Source organism: Sesamum indicum, linkage group LG5 (genome assembly GCF_026168435.1).
Source record: "Sesamum indicum cultivar Baizhima isolate 11 linkage group LG5, ASM2616843v1, whole genome shotgun sequence".
NCBI classification, from domain to species: Eukaryota; Viridiplantae; Streptophyta; class Magnoliopsida; order Lamiales; family Pedaliaceae; genus Sesamum; species Sesamum indicum.
The window spans coordinates 19,362,273-19,379,732 of record NC_142661.1 but is presented as its reverse complement, the minus strand read 5'-3'; the positions used below and the strand labels follow the sequence as shown (position 1 = coordinate 19,379,732).

At 34.2% G+C, this 17,460-nt stretch overlaps 2 protein-coding genes and 1 non-coding gene across 4 annotated transcripts; 1 reads left to right on the top strand and 2 right to left on the bottom strand.

Moving 5' to 3' along the window:
- The first annotated feature begins 706 nt into the window (after nucleotides 1-706).
- Nucleotides 707-2,461, top strand: LOC105161337 (UDP-glycosyltransferase 73C5). The gene has a single exon (XR_016065501.1). It is a non-coding gene; the product is annotated as a UDP-glycosyltransferase 73C5 (transcript).
- Nucleotides 2,462-4,432: 1,971 nt separating this feature from the next.
- On the bottom strand, nucleotides 4,433-6,576 carry LOC105161481 (putative pectinesterase 14). 2 transcript variants are annotated; one of them, XM_011079178.3, is made up of 5 exons: nucleotides 5,983-6,567; nucleotides 5,700-5,871; nucleotides 5,395-5,601; nucleotides 4,982-5,235; nucleotides 4,433-4,740 (listed from the first exon to the last, which is right to left on the bottom strand). In XM_011079178.3, the coding sequence occupies exons 1-5, from the start codon at nucleotides 6,435-6,437 to the stop codon at nucleotides 4,530-4,532; spliced, it is 1,299 nt and encodes a 432-aa protein (XP_011077480.2). In that variant the 5' UTR covers nucleotides 6,438-6,567; the 3' UTR covers nucleotides 4,433-4,529. The 2 variants fall into 2 exon arrangements, with proteins under 2 accessions (XP_011077480.2, XP_020549653.2); XM_020693994.2 differs by having other exon boundaries at nucleotides 4,573-4,740; nucleotides 4,975-5,235; nucleotides 5,983-6,576.
- A 980-nt stretch (nucleotides 6,577-7,556) lies between these two features.
- On the bottom strand, nucleotides 7,557-15,040 carry LOC105161480 (uncharacterized). Its single transcript, XM_020693881.2, has 20 exons — nucleotides 14,501-15,040; nucleotides 12,838-12,909; nucleotides 12,513-12,717; nucleotides 12,331-12,430; nucleotides 11,908-12,000; nucleotides 11,723-11,779; nucleotides 11,491-11,574; nucleotides 11,309-11,390; nucleotides 11,172-11,231; nucleotides 11,035-11,087; nucleotides 10,776-10,942; nucleotides 10,240-10,453; nucleotides 9,234-9,291; nucleotides 9,085-9,141; nucleotides 8,726-8,971; nucleotides 8,482-8,546; nucleotides 8,289-8,345; nucleotides 8,097-8,190; nucleotides 7,869-8,009; nucleotides 7,557-7,753 (listed from the first exon to the last, which is right to left on the bottom strand). The coding sequence occupies exons 1-20, from the start codon at nucleotides 15,038-15,040 to the stop codon at nucleotides 7,625-7,627; spliced, it is 2,574 nt and encodes an 857-aa protein (XP_020549540.2). The 3' UTR covers nucleotides 7,557-7,624.
- Between the last annotated feature and the right edge of the window lie 2,420 nt (nucleotides 15,041-17,460).

The following is a 17,460-nucleotide window of genomic DNA, read 5'->3' as shown; positions in this document are numbered from 1 at the left end:
TCTATTTATACGCTTTATATAATTGAAAATCACTCTTTGGGTATTTTTAATTTTTCTTGTATGCCATTTTTTTATCTTTCTAATTAATTTATTAATCATTATTTTTTTTCCTCTCTTTTTATTTTTTCACATATTTTTTCAATAATTTAATACAGAAATGACCTTTCAGAAAGAATTTTTCAAAAACTATACATTATGTTTTGGGAAAATTTAATATATTTTAAAATAAGTGATGTAGGTTTGATGTTGGGATTTGGGAGACAAAAATTACTGTTCAATGTCAAATCATATATTTTTATATATAAATATGTTATATATAAATATTTTATGTTTAATGTTGTACTTTTGGGAGACAAAAAATACTGTTTATTGTCAAATCATGTCTGTTGTATATTATGTATATAATAAATGTATATATAGAAAGGTGAAAAATAGAAAAACACGCAGATAAGGTGTAAAAACACAAAAATAAACATTGAGTGTGTTTTATCTTGTCTCGAGAAATGCGAAAACACAAAACCAAACAAAGCCATATTTTTTAGGTAGACAGATTTTCATTCTAAAAGTACTGCTAAATTTTCGAATCAATTATAATTATATAGAAATATAATTAAACGAAATAAGTAAGAGCATATTAATTTTAATGTATTAATAATTCTATAAATATTGGCATGTCTTCTAGAACATCTCGTTTGTCCCTAATCAGCGCTACGAAAAGGACGAGACTGCTGATTCTGCACATTTCCATTCTATAGCTTGTGACGTTTTACCTACAAACTTGACAGCTCTGAATTCACCCATCTTTCTCTTACATAAACCCCACGACGGGTCTTTCTCCTCAACCATTCGAATCCATGGCGTCCAAAATTGAGCAGCTCCACTTCCTCTTAGTGCCTTTAATGGCCCAAAGCCACATCATTCCCCTGACGGATTTTGCCAAACTACTCGCCCGACGGGGCGTGTTTGTTTCCATTGTCACCACACCCCTCAACGCCATCAGGTACAAAGGAGTGATCGACTACGCCAAGGCCCAAGATCTGAAAATCCAGATGATTCTCATCAAGTTTCCGTGCAAGGAAGTTGGCCTCCCTGAGGGATGTGAGAATTTAGATGCGCTTGATTCCATGGGATTAGCCTGGAAATTTATGCGGGCCTGTGACATGCTCCAGGGTCCCCTGGAAAAGCTGATGGAGGAATTAGAACCGAAGCCCAGCTGCATAGTTTCCTCCAACGCAATTATTTGGACAGAGAAAGTCTGTCGAAAGTTCAAGATCCCCAGATACAACTTTGAAACTGTATCCTGTTTCACTCTCTTGTGCGCTCTCAACCTTTCTCAAGTTGATCAAGAAAGCATACTCTCAGACACGGAGCCGTTCCTGGTGCCGGATTTACCTCATAAAATTGAATTTACCAGAGCACAGTTGCCTACACACAGGAAGCCTGCAGGTGGTTCTGAAGAATACGAAGACCAACCAATACCGGTCAGGGTTTCAGCTCGGGCTACTCTGGTGAATAGTTTTGAGGAGTTGGAGCCCGGGTATCTGGATGGATATAGAAAGAAAGAAGGAAAAGTTTGGTGCATTGGGCCCGTTTCTGTCTGCAATAAGGAACTCTCGGAGAGGTCTGCTAGAGGGAACAAAGCCTCCATTGATGAGCATTACTATCTAACTTGGCTAGACTCAAAGAAGCCAAAGTCTGTCATTCTCGCATGTTTCGGGAGCATGTGCCGTATATCTTTTCCACAGTTGAAAGAGATTGGTTTGGGCGTGGAAGCCTCGAACTTCCCTTTCATTTGGATCATCAGAAAACAAGACTACACAGCACAAGTGGAGAAATGGTTGACTGATGAGGGATTGGAAGGACGGGTCGGAAAAAGAGGCCTGATTATCCGGGGATGGGCCCCGCAGATCCTTATCATGTCTCATCCCTCGGTGGGAGGGTTCTTGACGCACTGTGGTTGGAACTCAACTCTGGAAGGAATTTGCGCCGGTGTGCCGATGATCACTTGGCCTATGTTTGCGGAACAATTTTTCAACGAAAAACTCATTGTGAATGTGTTGGGAATTGGAGTGCGAGTCGGGGTTGAGGAGCGTATGAGCTTTAATGGCGAATGTGAACATTTGGTTAGGTGGGATCAAGTGAAAAGAGCAATTGACAAGCTGATGGATGTTGGAAGTGAAGAAGGCAGAATGATGAGAAAAAGAGCTGAGGAACTCGCCAAAATGGCAAGCAATGCTGTCGAAGAAGGAGGTTCATCATACATGAGTTTGACAATGTTAATCCAGGATGTCTTGGAGCAACTTCAGTAGCTTTTTTATTCCATTTTTTTTCCTTGGATTTTTTTGCATCTTTTTTCATTTTGCATAAAAGTTAATCAATCTTATATAAAGAAATAGTGTGTACCTGTAAAACGAAATAAAAGATGCAAAAAATATTATAATAAAAAAATCTAATTCGAGTATTGATCTTTCAGTAATTACTATTTTTTTGAACTGTAAAAAATACTAGGCATTTATACAATAATAAGTAATTTTTATGTGCATGATTCATCTCTTTCCTTCTCATTAATCCATGGATTTCAGTTTACAAGTTAATATTTATCACTAATTATTAATAATTATTATAAAATATACAAACACTTAGACTACATTCGAATGTAAGCATCTAAAAAAAAAGTTTTCAATAATTTATATTACGAATTTAAAATTAATTACAATAACATCCAATACAATTCAAAATAAATTAAAGTTTCATAATTTAAAACTATTTATAGAATGAATTAAAATCCTTAAACACGAATCCCTCAGTCCCAACTCAAACACTGAAATAGATATAATTTCACAGAAGTACTTAAGGATTTTATTGGAATTTTTAGATTTTTTTTGGAGAAAACTGACCACTATGAAAAAGCAACAATAAAAATACCAAATATATATATATATATATATATATAAACCCAATTAATTATTTTATTTTTCCAATTATGCGCTGAAAAACTCAATTTCTTTCTAATATTACATTATAACTCAATTAATATGATATTATTAAATTTTAATAACTATTATTTTTTCTCATTGAAATGAACTGCTACAGAACCATACGTGGCCGCTTTTACTGAGAGTGAGAGGGCTCAACCCCCGTCAACTGTGCAAAGCTTTTATTGCTGTAGATTTTACCCACATACTTTCCCCGACAGCACGAAACACGTACATTCAGTATTCAGTATTCAGCATTCAGTATTAGAGGTGGTGGTTTAGGTCACGTCTTTATCTGTTTCTAGAAGGTCTTTCCTGTATCAACAACGTTAACGTCACCACTCTGGTACCAAGCTGTCGTATCACCAATATTATTGTAATATAAAATTATGCTATTTTTATGTGTATGCAATATATATAATATTTTATTTAAAATATGATATAAATCAAAATAAATTAAAACATCAAATTCTCAAAAAAATGAGAAAAAAGAGAAAATTATAAAATATCATGACCGGCCATAATAAAAATTTTATAGTGATATTGCAAATTACCGTTTATAAGTAAAAAATGTATTTTTTTTTGGTATTAGAAAGGATAGTAAAATTATAATAATATATTATTAAAAAATTAAAAAGAAATATCCACATCGAAGACCATGTTGAACAACTTGTCCCTTTCATGGAGATATTTAAATAATTTTTCTTCTCATATGGTTTTGAGAAAATTAATTTTTAATTAATTTTTGCACAATCTGGTGGTTTCTAAATAGTTTTAAGAAAAATAGAAATCAGAAAAATCACATTGTTTCTAGAACATTTTTTAAATTCATTTTCAATGAAGTGTTTTACATGGTCGTCGTCAGTCACCTACTTACATCCATAATTTCACTTGGCGGGTTGATGGGCCAACCTTAAATTTCAGCCGCATGGAAAAAGAAACAAACCCTGCATTGTCGGATGCGAATTGTACACAATATTTAAGTTCGTCCCATCACATAAAATGTATAAGTCCGAAGTGGTACCACCCAATTTATTGGTAGAAGGAATGATTAGTTGATTATCATAAATTTATATATATCTAGATTTAAATTCTATTGCGACAGAATCGGTACGATCTGAATACAAAATAACACGTAAATATTGGCCCCTTTAGTTATTAAGAGAAGAATTAAGAGCATCTGTACAAATTTCCAAGGTTTTGAATTTCATTATTGACAAAAATATTTATGATAAAACCTAACCACCTAAATCAAGAACCAAACCTACCTATTAGCTCATTCATGCATTCAGGATCCGAATAAAATTCTTCGGATGCATGTCTTAATCAGACAGAAAATCGAATAAATATGGCGTAGCCTTATTATTAATTAACTGATCATATTGCTTCTCATGAAATATTATACATATATAATATAGAAACTGAGGCCCTGGATTTTCTCATCCATGTCAAGAACATCATGTTAATCGTCGACTGTTGTACGTAATCAATCAGCACTTAATGCTAAACAGATGAAGTAAATAACAATGATTATATATAATTATTAGTTAAAATTTAGATTGAGCAAGATCTGTTTGATCGTCCAGGAGTATCAAGAAATTGCAGTGAATTTTTGGAGGCAGAAACAAGCCATTCTTCTCCATCAATGAATGAAACATCAAGGTAAGGAGCTGCTTCTGATTGCTTCAACTGCTTCCCATATGCTACTCTATACGTAGAGTTGGCTCCCGGCCCGTAGCACTCGTACTCACCGAACGACACCGTTCTGGAAAAAAATATTAAATTTAAAACTTTCATTACCAATGTAACAGTAATGTTAACAGAATCCTAGAAAAGGGGGAGCTAAGTTCAGTGTTGATGATGCCTGACTAGGATCATTAACTTATTTCAGTTAATGTTCTTTTATTACCATTTCAAGAAAACGTGTGACATGAAAATGAAGATGTGTGATGTGTTAATGTAGTCATGAGGAAATATATAATTAGCAACAAGGATCAACCACAGACTGGTCTCTAGAAGAGTCCCTCCAATCATTCCAGCCCTCAGCAGCAACAGCTTCAGACATGTATGTTTTCAAGAAAATCGTAGTAGCATAATGCCCCCAAGCTCGCCCCAACCACACTTTTCCACTCCCACTAATGCTGCAATTCACGAAAGCGAAGCCCGTTTTCTCGTTGGCTGAATCTCTTCCATGAGCCGTGATGCATCCGCTGATCCCACCAGACGATACTTCTTTTGCTGTCGAATTAATCGTGCAATCCTGCAGCATAAATTCGGATACATGCAATGAATTTTTTCACCTAACATATGTAGCTAGCTGGAAAATGGACTAAAACAAGTTGTCATAGAAGAAAATTACATGTCACAATAATTAGGATTGTTTGGTACACAGAAATGATTAATTCTGATCCATATGTACCTCAAAGAGTGATCTGGCATTTCCGAAGATGAAATCGATGGATCCCTGGATGTAGCATTCTTTATAGTAATGTCTGCCCTGATCATCATTTAGGGTGTCTTGTGCTCCATAGAATCCACAGCCGTAGAATGCAGATTGATCACCTGAAACCCTTAATGCCACTGCCTGTCCTCCAACTTCCCCTGGATCTGGGGCTGGTGCTGTGTTCTTACCAGACAAATTAATTCATTGCACAATTTAGATCCTCGGATTTTGGGGAAAACAGAAGGAAAATTGCTGAATGTATATAGATCATGAAAGAATACCATAAAACTAATGTTATAAGCTACAAAGCTGGGAGCAAATGTGGCAAATGTAGAGCTATAGCTTGTCCCTCCGGTGGAATTGGCTGTGTCGTTCCATGCTATCGCGGTGTTGAGGTAACCTTGACCTTGAACTATCAACTTTGTTTTGTTAGAGCTCACCACTACTTTTTCCCTGTCAAATTATGATTCCTCATAAATGTAAGAATTATAGTCATATTATGAATGTGCAACCCATGCAAGGAGCGTAATTTACAGAGTTTATTATATAATAAGAACTAATTACCTATATGTGCCTGAGTCAAGTATGATAAGTGTCCAAGAATGACTGAAATCGGGCAGAGCATCGATCGCTTTCTGCATGCTGCTAAAATTAGCGCAGCCCTTTGTATCGACTGTGTAAACAACACTAATGTTGTACAAGGAAATGAGATCAGACTTCCATAGGCTGTCATTGCATGAACTCTCATTCCCCCTCCTATGATGGTGGTGGTGATGATGATGATGATGATGATGTCTACTATAGACGATTCTTTCTAGAATGGAAACGACAATGTCCTCTACGCCAAGTTTTCTGGCTACCTTACTAAAAAACTCAAGTTCAAAGATCCGATGAATACTGTCTACCGACGTGCTGATGCTTGAACCAAAAGAGTGGGAGGAATGCAGGGAAACTATGACGGAAACAAGCACTACGGCTAAGGTGGTGAGCCAAAAGAAGGTTGTAGTTTTGGTGTTCATGGTTTAGGACAGGACACTTGTAGTTGTTTATGTTGTTCTGTGTTTAGTTTAAGATTAGTGTCATGTGGGGATTGTTTCATGTTGTTTTATTGGTGGGTTTTGAGGGTTAGACGTAGGAGGTAAGAAAAGGAAGTTCATTTGGTCTGTGTGGAGAGGATATGATGATTACATTGTGAAGAGAAGATATGGGCTGCAAATGGAGATAGAATAAGTCACACGCTAAGTCAAGTCTGATAGTTTTGAGTGTAAGATGATGATGATGGTCTAGAAGGGTAATTATGGTGTGTGATTTTGTTGAACTCGGTTGTTGAATGGAGAAAACGTGATAGTAATTTTACGACTCCTTCAATGCTTATTTTATATCTGGGATTAGATTTAAAGGTACATCTTTGGAGAAAAACAGCCAAGAACATTGTCGGAGTCAGAGATTTCCAATCCTTGGATTAGATGTCAAGCTCCTCTTTAAAATAATGCCTAAATAGCATTTGAAACGCAATGGAAACGTTATAACTACGACAAGTGACCGGAATATCATTACTATTTTGAGACGCACATGCATGCCAATTGCTCAATCTTATGATGACAGCTCAAAATTTTTAACAACATTCGACACTTGAAGATGGTCAGAGAAAGTGCGTTTCGGGCTTTCAAGTGAAGGTGCACTGTAGGTCAGGAAAAACACATACCAATTTCAAAAAAAATTAAGTTTTGGATTAACACATTATTGTTTATAGTCGATTTTGGGATGATTTTAAACTTTTGAATAGACCCAGATTATATTTATTTTTAAATCCAAGCCCAGTCGTGGATCGGTCTGATTGAAGCCTAGACCAAGCCCAAATGTGTGTGTCTTATAATTATTATTATTATTATTTTATTTTATGAAATTATGGAGTTCTTTTAAACAATTAAATTTATGGTTGTCTTGTAAAATAAATAAATAATTAATTCAATCATAAAAAAACTTGTTACTAGAAAAAAATAGTTAAGACTAATTTTCAAACTTAAGTAATATTTTACTAACAAACTTGCAATAATAAATTTAAATAATAGCAAATCCAAAAAGAATTTAAAATAAGCTTTAAAAAGAATAAACAATTAGTATTGATGAATTAATGTACTAAAAGTTTCAAAGTAAACTACACCAAGCCATTAGCGCCAGCAGAAGGAAATTGATTCTTGACTAATCACTGCAAGGGAACATCAGAGTCTGCTTGCTCCTGATTTATAATGCGACAGTTTGGGACTGGCTTCTGCAGCAATGACGTTCTGTCAAAAGTTATCATTTGCCAACAAGTCTGTTTGTAGTCCTCAAGCTGAAAAATAGAGAAGATCAATTATGAGTAACAGGGGAATTAGAGTTGTTTGTTTGTAGTTTTCCTGAGGGAAGGCAAGGGGGAGGGGGGCTGTGGCAGTTGGCTGCTTGCTTACCTGCACTTCTGGTATCTCTTTAAATCCAAACTTGTTTGTCCACATTGGCTTTGCATTGTCGGCTGCCGGGAGCACAAGCATTTTGACATGAAAAAACGCCAGCAATTTCACAATGCAGTCGTAAAGTATTTGGAAGTATCCCTGCAAGATACTTAGTCCACTGATCACAACCTTTCTCATTTATGTAGGCACTGAGTTGTAACATTTATAGCATAAATTAGAACTTACCTTGCCCTGGTATCCAGTGCGCGTTGCAGCTAACGGGAGTTCAGCCATATCTTGTCCAAAAATCCGAATGATCCCGGCTGACACAACAATTGAGCTGCAAGATTGCCAAAACTCATAAATGAGAACATGGAATTACCAATGTACTGCGATGATTAGCCGTTCCGAATAGACATAAGGTGAAATGGTTCTTACTTCACCGTTAAAATTGCACAATACAATCCGCCAAAGTCTTGGCCCCTTATATTGCTCCTGTCAGAGATAAAAGGAAGGGAAAGGAATATGAGGAGTGAGACAGGGAAGATTATGGGGACAAGACATGATCGGCCAGACAAAGGCAAGAAAAATGATCCTATGCCTATTAAAAGGTAGAAGAAGTTGCACGTACCCATAAACCATAGGCGGAATCAAGTCACACCCAGTTTCTGAATCGATAATTGGATCAAAACATTCCTGGAACACAAGTCGACGAACAATTGCAATCATACCGGCTTCTCTATAGCACGTGCATGTGTGTGTGCATAGTTCGTGCAGTTTACAGTACCACATTGTTGATCATTGCAAATCTTTATACTTAGCAATAAATTCAAGTAACCAAGGACATTAGGATGAAATGACAGAAGCATTCTTACATGAAATATAGCTACCACTTGTGATAGCAGTGCTCTGTCTTCCTTTGAACTGTCCTTTCCTCTCAAAAGCCTCCATCTCACGTCAATACCAGCATCAGCAACCCTATTATTTCCCACTAGCTTCTTCTTTAGAATATCCAAAGAAGAATCTGGGAGCTCCTCTGCCCCGGCATTCAACAAATTCTGCAGTACTGAGTGGATCCACTTGCAGTCCTCGGAACAGAACCATTTTCCTTCAGGAAGTTCCTACAACAACGGTGCATACAGTTTTGAGACGATAGACGAAAAAAAAAAGGATTAAAAAGAAAATTTATCCATGCTATATTGAAGTAGCTAATTCTTGTGCTGGATGTGTGCACCTTTAGATCATCCATCCCGCATTCTTTCAAACAGCCCACATGATGCTCCTTTTCGCACTGGAAGGTATGGAATCGAATGAAGTATTGTAATCTATATTCATGGAACTTATTTATATAGGAACAGCAAAGATGAAAAGGAAGAACAATACCTGATCACACACTATGACGGTACGAGGACCAAAACCCGATGTACTAAAATCATGGCATCTGCAAAAAAATAAGTCAATGGATTAACAAAATGTCAATAACAAGAATGCATCAATGTGCGGGTTCGATTTTCTTAAAATTATTCTTTTCAATTAAATTGTCATTGACAGTTTTATAAAATAATTTTTCAAATGGTCAATTTCGAAACCAAAATCAAATGTGTGTTTCGTGCGATTTGACAAAAAATAATAGATTACCGGAATAATTTAAGTTAAATACAGAATAATTCTAGAATAAATATAACTAAAGTTTTTAAGTAACAAAAATTTAACAAGTTTCAGAACAATTAAAGTTAAATACTCAATAGTTCAAGATATCATACAACTAAAACATTTTTAAAAACATCTTAAATACCAAGTTACAACTAACAATATTCTGATACACTAAATAATTATGTAGTAGGAATAAAAATCTCTATTAACTAAAAAACAAAAAATAAAAAACACAAAAGATATACTTAATATTAATACAAATTCAAACATAATGAATATTCCTTTCAAATTAATCTTATATGTCCAATGAGGTGAAAATAGAGAATAGGGGACAACAAAAAAGAGAAGAGAAAGAGGAGAAAGGGAAGAATTCTAATGAACTTGATTTGTCATCTTAAAATTTAAACACGTATCTTTGTCTAGAGCCCATATATAAGTTTTACAAAAATAGATTTTGCAATGTTGACATTTGATAATGTATGAACTTTGGGCTTCTATTATTTGAATATGAAATTATTCCAAACAATTAATTAATGTTATCAAATTATTTATATGTATAATTTAAAATTTTAATTATATATTTAACACTACAGGTTGATTTTTGACAATTTTTGTTTTAGTTCTGAGTAAAAACAATTCAATTCGTTTTGATTCATACGATTTAAAAAAAAAAAAAAAAGAAATTTGATCACCCTTATAGAATGTTACTTTCTACATTTCCATATATGAGGACTACCTGCAGATTATGCACGCTATTACTTCAGCTTCTTCGAGGTCCTTGACCATGCTAGTGGAGCCACCTGTCAGCTGTTCTATTGGATCACCACCCGGCGTTTTACCAGCTGCAACAGCATTGACATTCCGCTCAGCATATCTTTTCCTCCGGAACATCTTCTCACAATATGTGCAATACCATTTATCACAACGAAGACTAGACACAGATGCACATTCTGCACGGCAAGATGGACATTCAAGTAAAAACGTCGTACAAGTAAGTGCAAGAATTGGTACATATCTAATATGCACAAAGCATTATTGGAGAAAATTCCAGAATATGTGAGCATGCCATCATGCTTGCTATGCCAAATGTATTTTAGTTCTCGTTGCCTTTTCATTTCCGCTTTCCTATTCTTCGCTAAATCCATTGTGATAACATATATAGCCCAAATTTGCCGAGTGCGCTATCATAGTGGTTCAATTATATTGGAAGATGAGTCGGCAGCACAGTATGTGCACATCTAGATTTAGCTTACTTATAAATGTAACAACTACCTTTGTGGAAGGCCCTCGGGCATGCATCACAAAGCACAAGCTCCCCACCACCTGCGCAGACGATGCACCGGCCATCACTTTCTTTGATGGAACGCTTGCCCCCTTTTAGCACAGAGACGGTGAATTCATGGAGGGACACCCCATTAGATGTATAGATATACATATAGCTGTTAGAAGAACACAAAAGCATAATCTTCAGATTGAAACAAAAAATAACGTTCATTAATGTTCAAATTAAAACAAAGAAAAAGCAACTGACGGTTTACGGCGGGAGGCCCAACCAGCATGAGCTTCAAACACAGATGGACTAACCTGCACGGTGTAGGGGAAAAAAGAAAAAATCAAGAAACCAGCAACAATGATTAAATATTTTGAATGAATAATTGAAACTCTTACCAAAAGATCGCAGCACTGGCAAAATATTCCTGATCCGATTTTAACGCCTGCACAAAATTTCTACAGACAGGCAGGAGGAAGTTTACAAGGCTGAAATAGCAAAACAAAGTACAAATTACTGTATTTATCTGGACTACCTCGCCATGAGCATAATAAGCGAGTTTAGTTCCATCTGGTAATCCACCATCGTCAAAGACCAGCTTGTGCATGCTCTGATCTCTGTGCAGAAAAATGCAGGAGACCGTTAGGCAAAGTAGAACAATAAATAGCACGCACATAATACTTCAGAATTGAGAGAAAATTGGAGTAAGAAACCAACTTTCTAGTGATCTTTAATGAACTTTTTGACTGCACAGAGCCGGATGGAGTTCCCCTCTTGAAGGATGAAGACCTCTTTGACAACCTATAACACCATGATATAAAAGTTAAAAGAAAAATCAATGAAACACATTTGCACCTACTTCAACGTCTTCCTTGTTGTCTTGTTCTTCATTGAGCCATGCAAGGAGGAACTATCATTTGAATTTACGCGCGAAAAGGATTTTGAGTACCTTGCTAAAGCATTTCCGTGCAACTTTGGTGCAGAAGATCGCCGCGATTGCCTTGACCTATCAAACAAAAACATATCAGAAAAGGAGGAAGGATTATTATAATGATAAGATATTCACTTGTTTTATAGCATATAAAGGCCAAAATATCCAACTGCAGAAAACCGAGAAAAATGCGCATAACCTACTTCCTTGTTATATTCTGTTGAACTTTCTTTCTTGTCGAAAGCCTCGATGAGGATGTTCCCAGAGATTTTGCATTAGACTTCAACTCTGAATGCCTGAAAGGAGGAAACAGAATATTAGTGAGTAAAAGAGGGAGAAAGATGCACACTTTATTTTGAACAATAAAGGCAACATAACACAAGCTTATAAGAAGTTCGACCTTTCAGAGTCTAAAAAGACTGTTTATATATCAGTATCATATAACCATTTGAAGATGTTTGCACGTACACGTTTCTATCGTGCAACTAATAAGTTTTTTAGTTATATAAGATGTTCAATCCACTTCATAAAAGGTTAAAAGCTGATCACAAGCAAATCACTATCCAACAAACAAGAGTGCAAGACAAGAAAAATTTGTCACATAAATTACTTGTGCAGATATATACCTAGATTTCGCACGTGCTGCGCCAACTTCTGAGTTCACGGCAATCTTGCAAGAACCACACAGCACTTTCACCTTGGCAACAAATGGTGCAAGAAATGACCCTAGAAACCAAAGAACAAAAGCTGTCTTTTCAAATGCAGCAAGCATTCAAGAAATTCAATTGTAATAAACCAAGCTGCTCACCGTTGCACTTCTGACAGATGACTGACTCCTTCACCGGTGCAGGGCCTGCGTAGCTTTGCACGGCTTCTTCTAATGTCATATCGGAACAAACCCTGACTTCTTTGACCACATCAAGCAGGCTTTTCCCGTTCTCGAAGCGGATATGCCGTGTTGCACATCTATACGTGTTGCACGCATGGATCTCAAATTGCCAAGGTGAAACTACCTACATAAATTAGAGACACCATTGATTGGATCAATAATACGAACATGAAATTGCAAAATTAATGATTAAATAGTTTTATGAGTCAACTAAACAAGAAATTCTACAATATCGGCTACTTACTGTAGCTCCCTTGCATAAACGGCAAGCGCACAGAATACCAGAATCATGTATAGTTCCACGTAGTTCCAATCCCTTCAAGGAAGAAGCATCCAGTCAATACTGTTAAACAAAAATTTCATACACATATGAATGCATGACTTCATAGTTCTATCATATACTACGTGCAGATAAAATTATCATTAGATCTTAATTACTTAATCAATTTTTATTTAATTCCAAAGGAAAAGGTTATTTAAAATTAATTTTATTTAATCAATACTTAACGTTAAGTACACATGTTACATGTACTCCTTATATACTAAGGATTAATTTAACAAATATTATTGGAGTTATTTGTTATTATTAATTGAATATTATATAAACAAAAGATAAAGTTTCTTGTAATTTGTATATAAAATTAGTATGAAAATATTGTTAGATTGTCATATGGAAAATGCTATGAGCCCAATAATAAAGTTGTAGTTATACATGCATGTGAAATAGTTCGTGTATTTTAAAAGTAAGTGAAAACACAACACGTACAAATATAAATAACATTAAAAATACTTATACGATTTTGTATATTATCCCTTTAAATACTTTTGAGCCGTTTCCCCACTTTATTGGACAAAAAAATCACAATTAGGGGTATTCATTTAGGGTGTGCACAATTCAGACACATCCAATCAAAATCGAAATTTCGATTTGTATCGAAAATCAAAATTAAAATTTGAATCTAGTATTCAGTACAAGGTTTTTTTTTTTTTTTTAATTTGGTATTTGTTCTAAAGTAAATATTTGAGATATATTTGTTCTAATTAAGAAATATTTGAAATTTAATATAAAGTGCAAAATATTCAACAATCTTAATTTGTGCATCATATGTGTATATAGTATAAAGGTATTTTTGTCCAAAAATTTAGTCCAAGAGGTGAATATTATACTTATTAGTTTAAGGGAGGATAAATAATATATTTGATATAGTTGAAGGGGCCGGGGTAAAGTGTATTTAACTATAAATATATACATAAATCAGATTTACTTTAAAAAACTAATATATATAAACATAAATATTATATAAGTACACTAAAAATAAATACACATTATATATAATATATGCTAAAAGTTATATTTTTTTATATAAAAAAAATAGATTTTTCAGTAATTTGTTACCGAGCCAAACTGAATTTTTTGGATGGTTTACCGAACCAATTTTTGTTTGATTTACTAATTCGATTCACTTTTCATAATTATTAAATCTTTTTCGATATTTCAGTTTGATATTTTTATGAATTGAGTTTTTCTAGAAAAAGATAATAAATGGTCAAAAATTAAATATTAAAAATTGTAGTTATAATTCTTATTAAGTATGTACATGATTAGATGTAAAAATATATATAAAAAACTAATATTTTAGTATTCGGTGCTATTCCACAAACCAATAAAAAATAAATACCAAACCATTTTTTTTTATCCAATTTCAATATAGACCGAGTTTTCAATTTGGATTTGATTGAATTCAGGCTGTTTCACAGAGAAAAAACATGCACATATTAGTATTATCAAGCACTGCACAGTTCATGCACATTCAAGCCAACAGTAATGATAAAATCAACAACCGCAACAATTATATAAAAGGAAAAATATGTTATAATTAATGCCCATGGTGATTGTTCACCGTTACCCTATCGCCACCGTCGTAGAAAATTGAGTATCCTTCCAGCAATCCCGTCTGTAAAAGCTCGTCAGCAGTTGTTGGGCGCCCTGGAACAAGGATTTCCTTGGACATCTCCATCTCCATCTTCCCCTTTGTCCCACCATCCGACGCCTCCAATTTTTCACTCTTTAGTCCTCCCGATCGCGTAAACTCCGGAGGACCATCGATTTTTGCCATTCCATCCTCCTTCATTTCAAGTCCCATCATCTCACCCTCTCCACCACCCACATTACCACCATGAACTGCAACTTCATCGTTCGATCTCACAGCCTCCGGAGGTTCAGTTATACTTACACCCTCGCTTCTTCTTCTCTTGAACCTCTTATTCCTCGTATAAACGACAAAGCCATTCGCCTCACTCGCTCTAACTCTGTGCAGATTGTCATGCACCCTATCTGCACTGTTCAATTCGCACGGGCCCACCTCATTGGCTCGCAACTCGGGTTCGACACTACCCGCAGGGTTGATTTCAAGGCCGTCTGGATTCATCGCCTTTTCCATCCTCATTAGTTCTTCGAACTCACTGAGCAGAAAATGAAAGAGAGAAATTCAGGTTAGGGATCCACGTCAACCACCGAATTCAGTTGCATGCAGAAAACAAAAAAGTGGTTCGATCTGGATTTTGTTTGAGGGAGGGAGGAGAGGAAAACAGAGAGTGAGAAGTGAAACCTTGAGAGCAAGAGACAAGATGAAAATTTGCACGGAGAAAATAATTTCTTTGCCAGAGTGAATTTGGATACTGTATTCTACTGCATTATATAGGCAGGCGCCTATACGACCCTGGATACTCTCTTGTACAATGTCTTACTATTTTTACTCAAATGGTGTTGAATATATACTAATTGACATCATCTTTTCTCATGAGTGCCCAAAATTTTAAGCCCTCAAAAGATTCTATACAACTGTTATTTTCCATGTCAAAGGAAGTTAAAAGAAATAATTTATATATCTAGCACAAGATTTCAAATTTATGCATCTTCTTTGTGATAAATTGATTAATTTATGAAAGAAAAGATGAATCTCAAACAAAAGTTTCATAATCATTCATGTTTTTTGAATTCCAAATTAAATAAATATATATATAAATAGTCTGTGTGTCATGAATTTAATCCGCACGGATTGCAAAGGAAAAAAAATTATAACACGTAAGTAATAATTAGGTCAAAATTTAATATAATTTATAACAAATCTGCAACAGACATTAGAAATCAAGATTTTTGTGATATTAATTATATACTTACCATGTATAATTAGCGTCACGACAAACTACAGACCATAATTCAAATTAGGTAAGATTGACAGAAAAATATGTAAATATTTAAAAATTTATTTGCGCAAAACGACAATCAGGAATGTGGATTCTCTAAATTGTTCGACAATAAAATTCAATATTATTTAACTTTTCATCTATTGATAAGGCTTTTGGAAAATAGTTTCATGATGTGAATTTTGAAAATTTTCAACTAATTATTATATATATTTTTGGCTTGTCGTATATAATTCCTTGAAAGTATGTATACTGGTACGGATAAGAACAGAAAACATTTGAAATTTGTGTCTCACAACTTACTATTTTTGTGTTTTTTATTTTATTATTTTAACACTCACCATATTTAGTCCAGAAGTCATACAAATTAGCAATTTTAGTTATAATAAAAAAATTTATTAAATATTTAACAATGCACATGCAAATCATGTGCTCTATCTATTAAATCAATTGTCAATTATTTAATGGAGCACTTGATTTGCACATGCTCCATCCATTAACTATTTAAGGAAAGTTTGTATTTTGGAATAATTAATACAAGTTTTTGTACTATGGCCCACTCAAAAATTGTGTATCTCTTTCTTGCCAACGGTTAATTTATGGGAGTGAAGATGAATCTAAAACAAAAATTTCATAATTATTAATGTTTTTTTGTTTAATTTTTCAAGTTAAATAGTTATATAAATAGTTCAGGTAATTAGATGAGTTGTAACGCATAAGACTGTGATAATTAGGAAAAACATTAATGCAATTTATAGATTAAAATGTAATACTTACCACGTATTTTATCATCAAGACAAACTATAAGGTCAAATTAAGTATGACTGTTAGAAAAAAATATAATTTTTGAAAAGATGAACTTCAAATAAAAGTTCCAAAAGAATTCATGTTTTTATTTTTTTTCACATTAAATAAGTATATAAATAGTTCGAATCCCCCAATTCTAGATCTATGAATGGATAAAATCCAAATATATTTTCGATGCCTAGACCCTATACCCACCCAACTCAAGACTCAATGGGTCTATAATTCCAAAAGTACTGTAACAAATCCGACTTTTCTAAGCAGGTCCGACCATATCAAATATTTTTCTATTTTTGTTGTATAATAAACCAAATTGAAATAAAGCCAAACTTTTATTGAGAGAAATCAAAGTATTATCTTTGTTTTATAATAAATCAAATTAAAATGAAGCCTAAATTTTATTGAGATAAATCAAACTGATTAGGGCATTGTTGCTATTGTTTAACACACGAGAGTGGTATGTGGAATTGTGGAAAAATTTGGGTATGAGTTGAGTATTGATAAAATGGAAAATATTGGGTATTTTATTCATCCAAATCCAATCAGTTTAATTTAATGAGTATGAGTTAAAAATATTGGCCCAGACATGTGTAATTTTAGCCTACTGTTCGAGAGCAATAAGTTGTAACATATACGGATTTTAAAATAAATTATAACACATGCTACCGTAATAATTAATTAGGTCACAATTAATGCAATTTATACGCAAAAAGCAAGATTTTTTGTAATTCAAAATTATTTTACTTACCATATATTGTTAGCAGTTTGGATTTTTCATTATTTTCGTCCTCCTTTAGTTCTTTGAACTCACGGGTGTTGTGCTGCAGAAATGAAATAAAGAAATTCAGCTTATAAA

Bases quoted from the DNA above. Each gene is read 5' to 3' on its own strand.
- LOC105161481 (XM_011079178.3), bottom strand. From the start codon at position 6,437: ATGAACACCAAAACTACAACCTTCTTTTGGCTCACCACCTTAGCCGTA. The intron at 5,602-5,699 runs GTATTCTTTCAT...TTGTCTGGTAAG, and splicing joins CTTATAACATTAGTTTTATG to AACACAGCACCAGCCCCAGA. The intron at 5,236-5,394 runs GTACATATGGAT...TTTATGCTGCAG, and splicing joins ATGCCAGATCACTCTTTGAG to GATTGCACGATTAATTCGAC.
- LOC105161480 (XM_020693881.2), bottom strand. From the start codon at position 15,040: ATGAGGATGGAAAAGGCGATGAATCCAGACGGCCTTGAAATCAACCCT. The intron at 11,088-11,171 runs GTAAGAGTTTCA...TACACCGTGCAG, and splicing joins GCCAGTGCTGCGATCTTTTG to GTTAGTCCATCTGTGTTTGA. The intron at 8,346-8,481 runs GTACGTGCAACT...TATCTCTGACAG, and splicing joins ATTCCGCCTATGGTTTATGG to GAGCAATATAAGGGGCCAAG.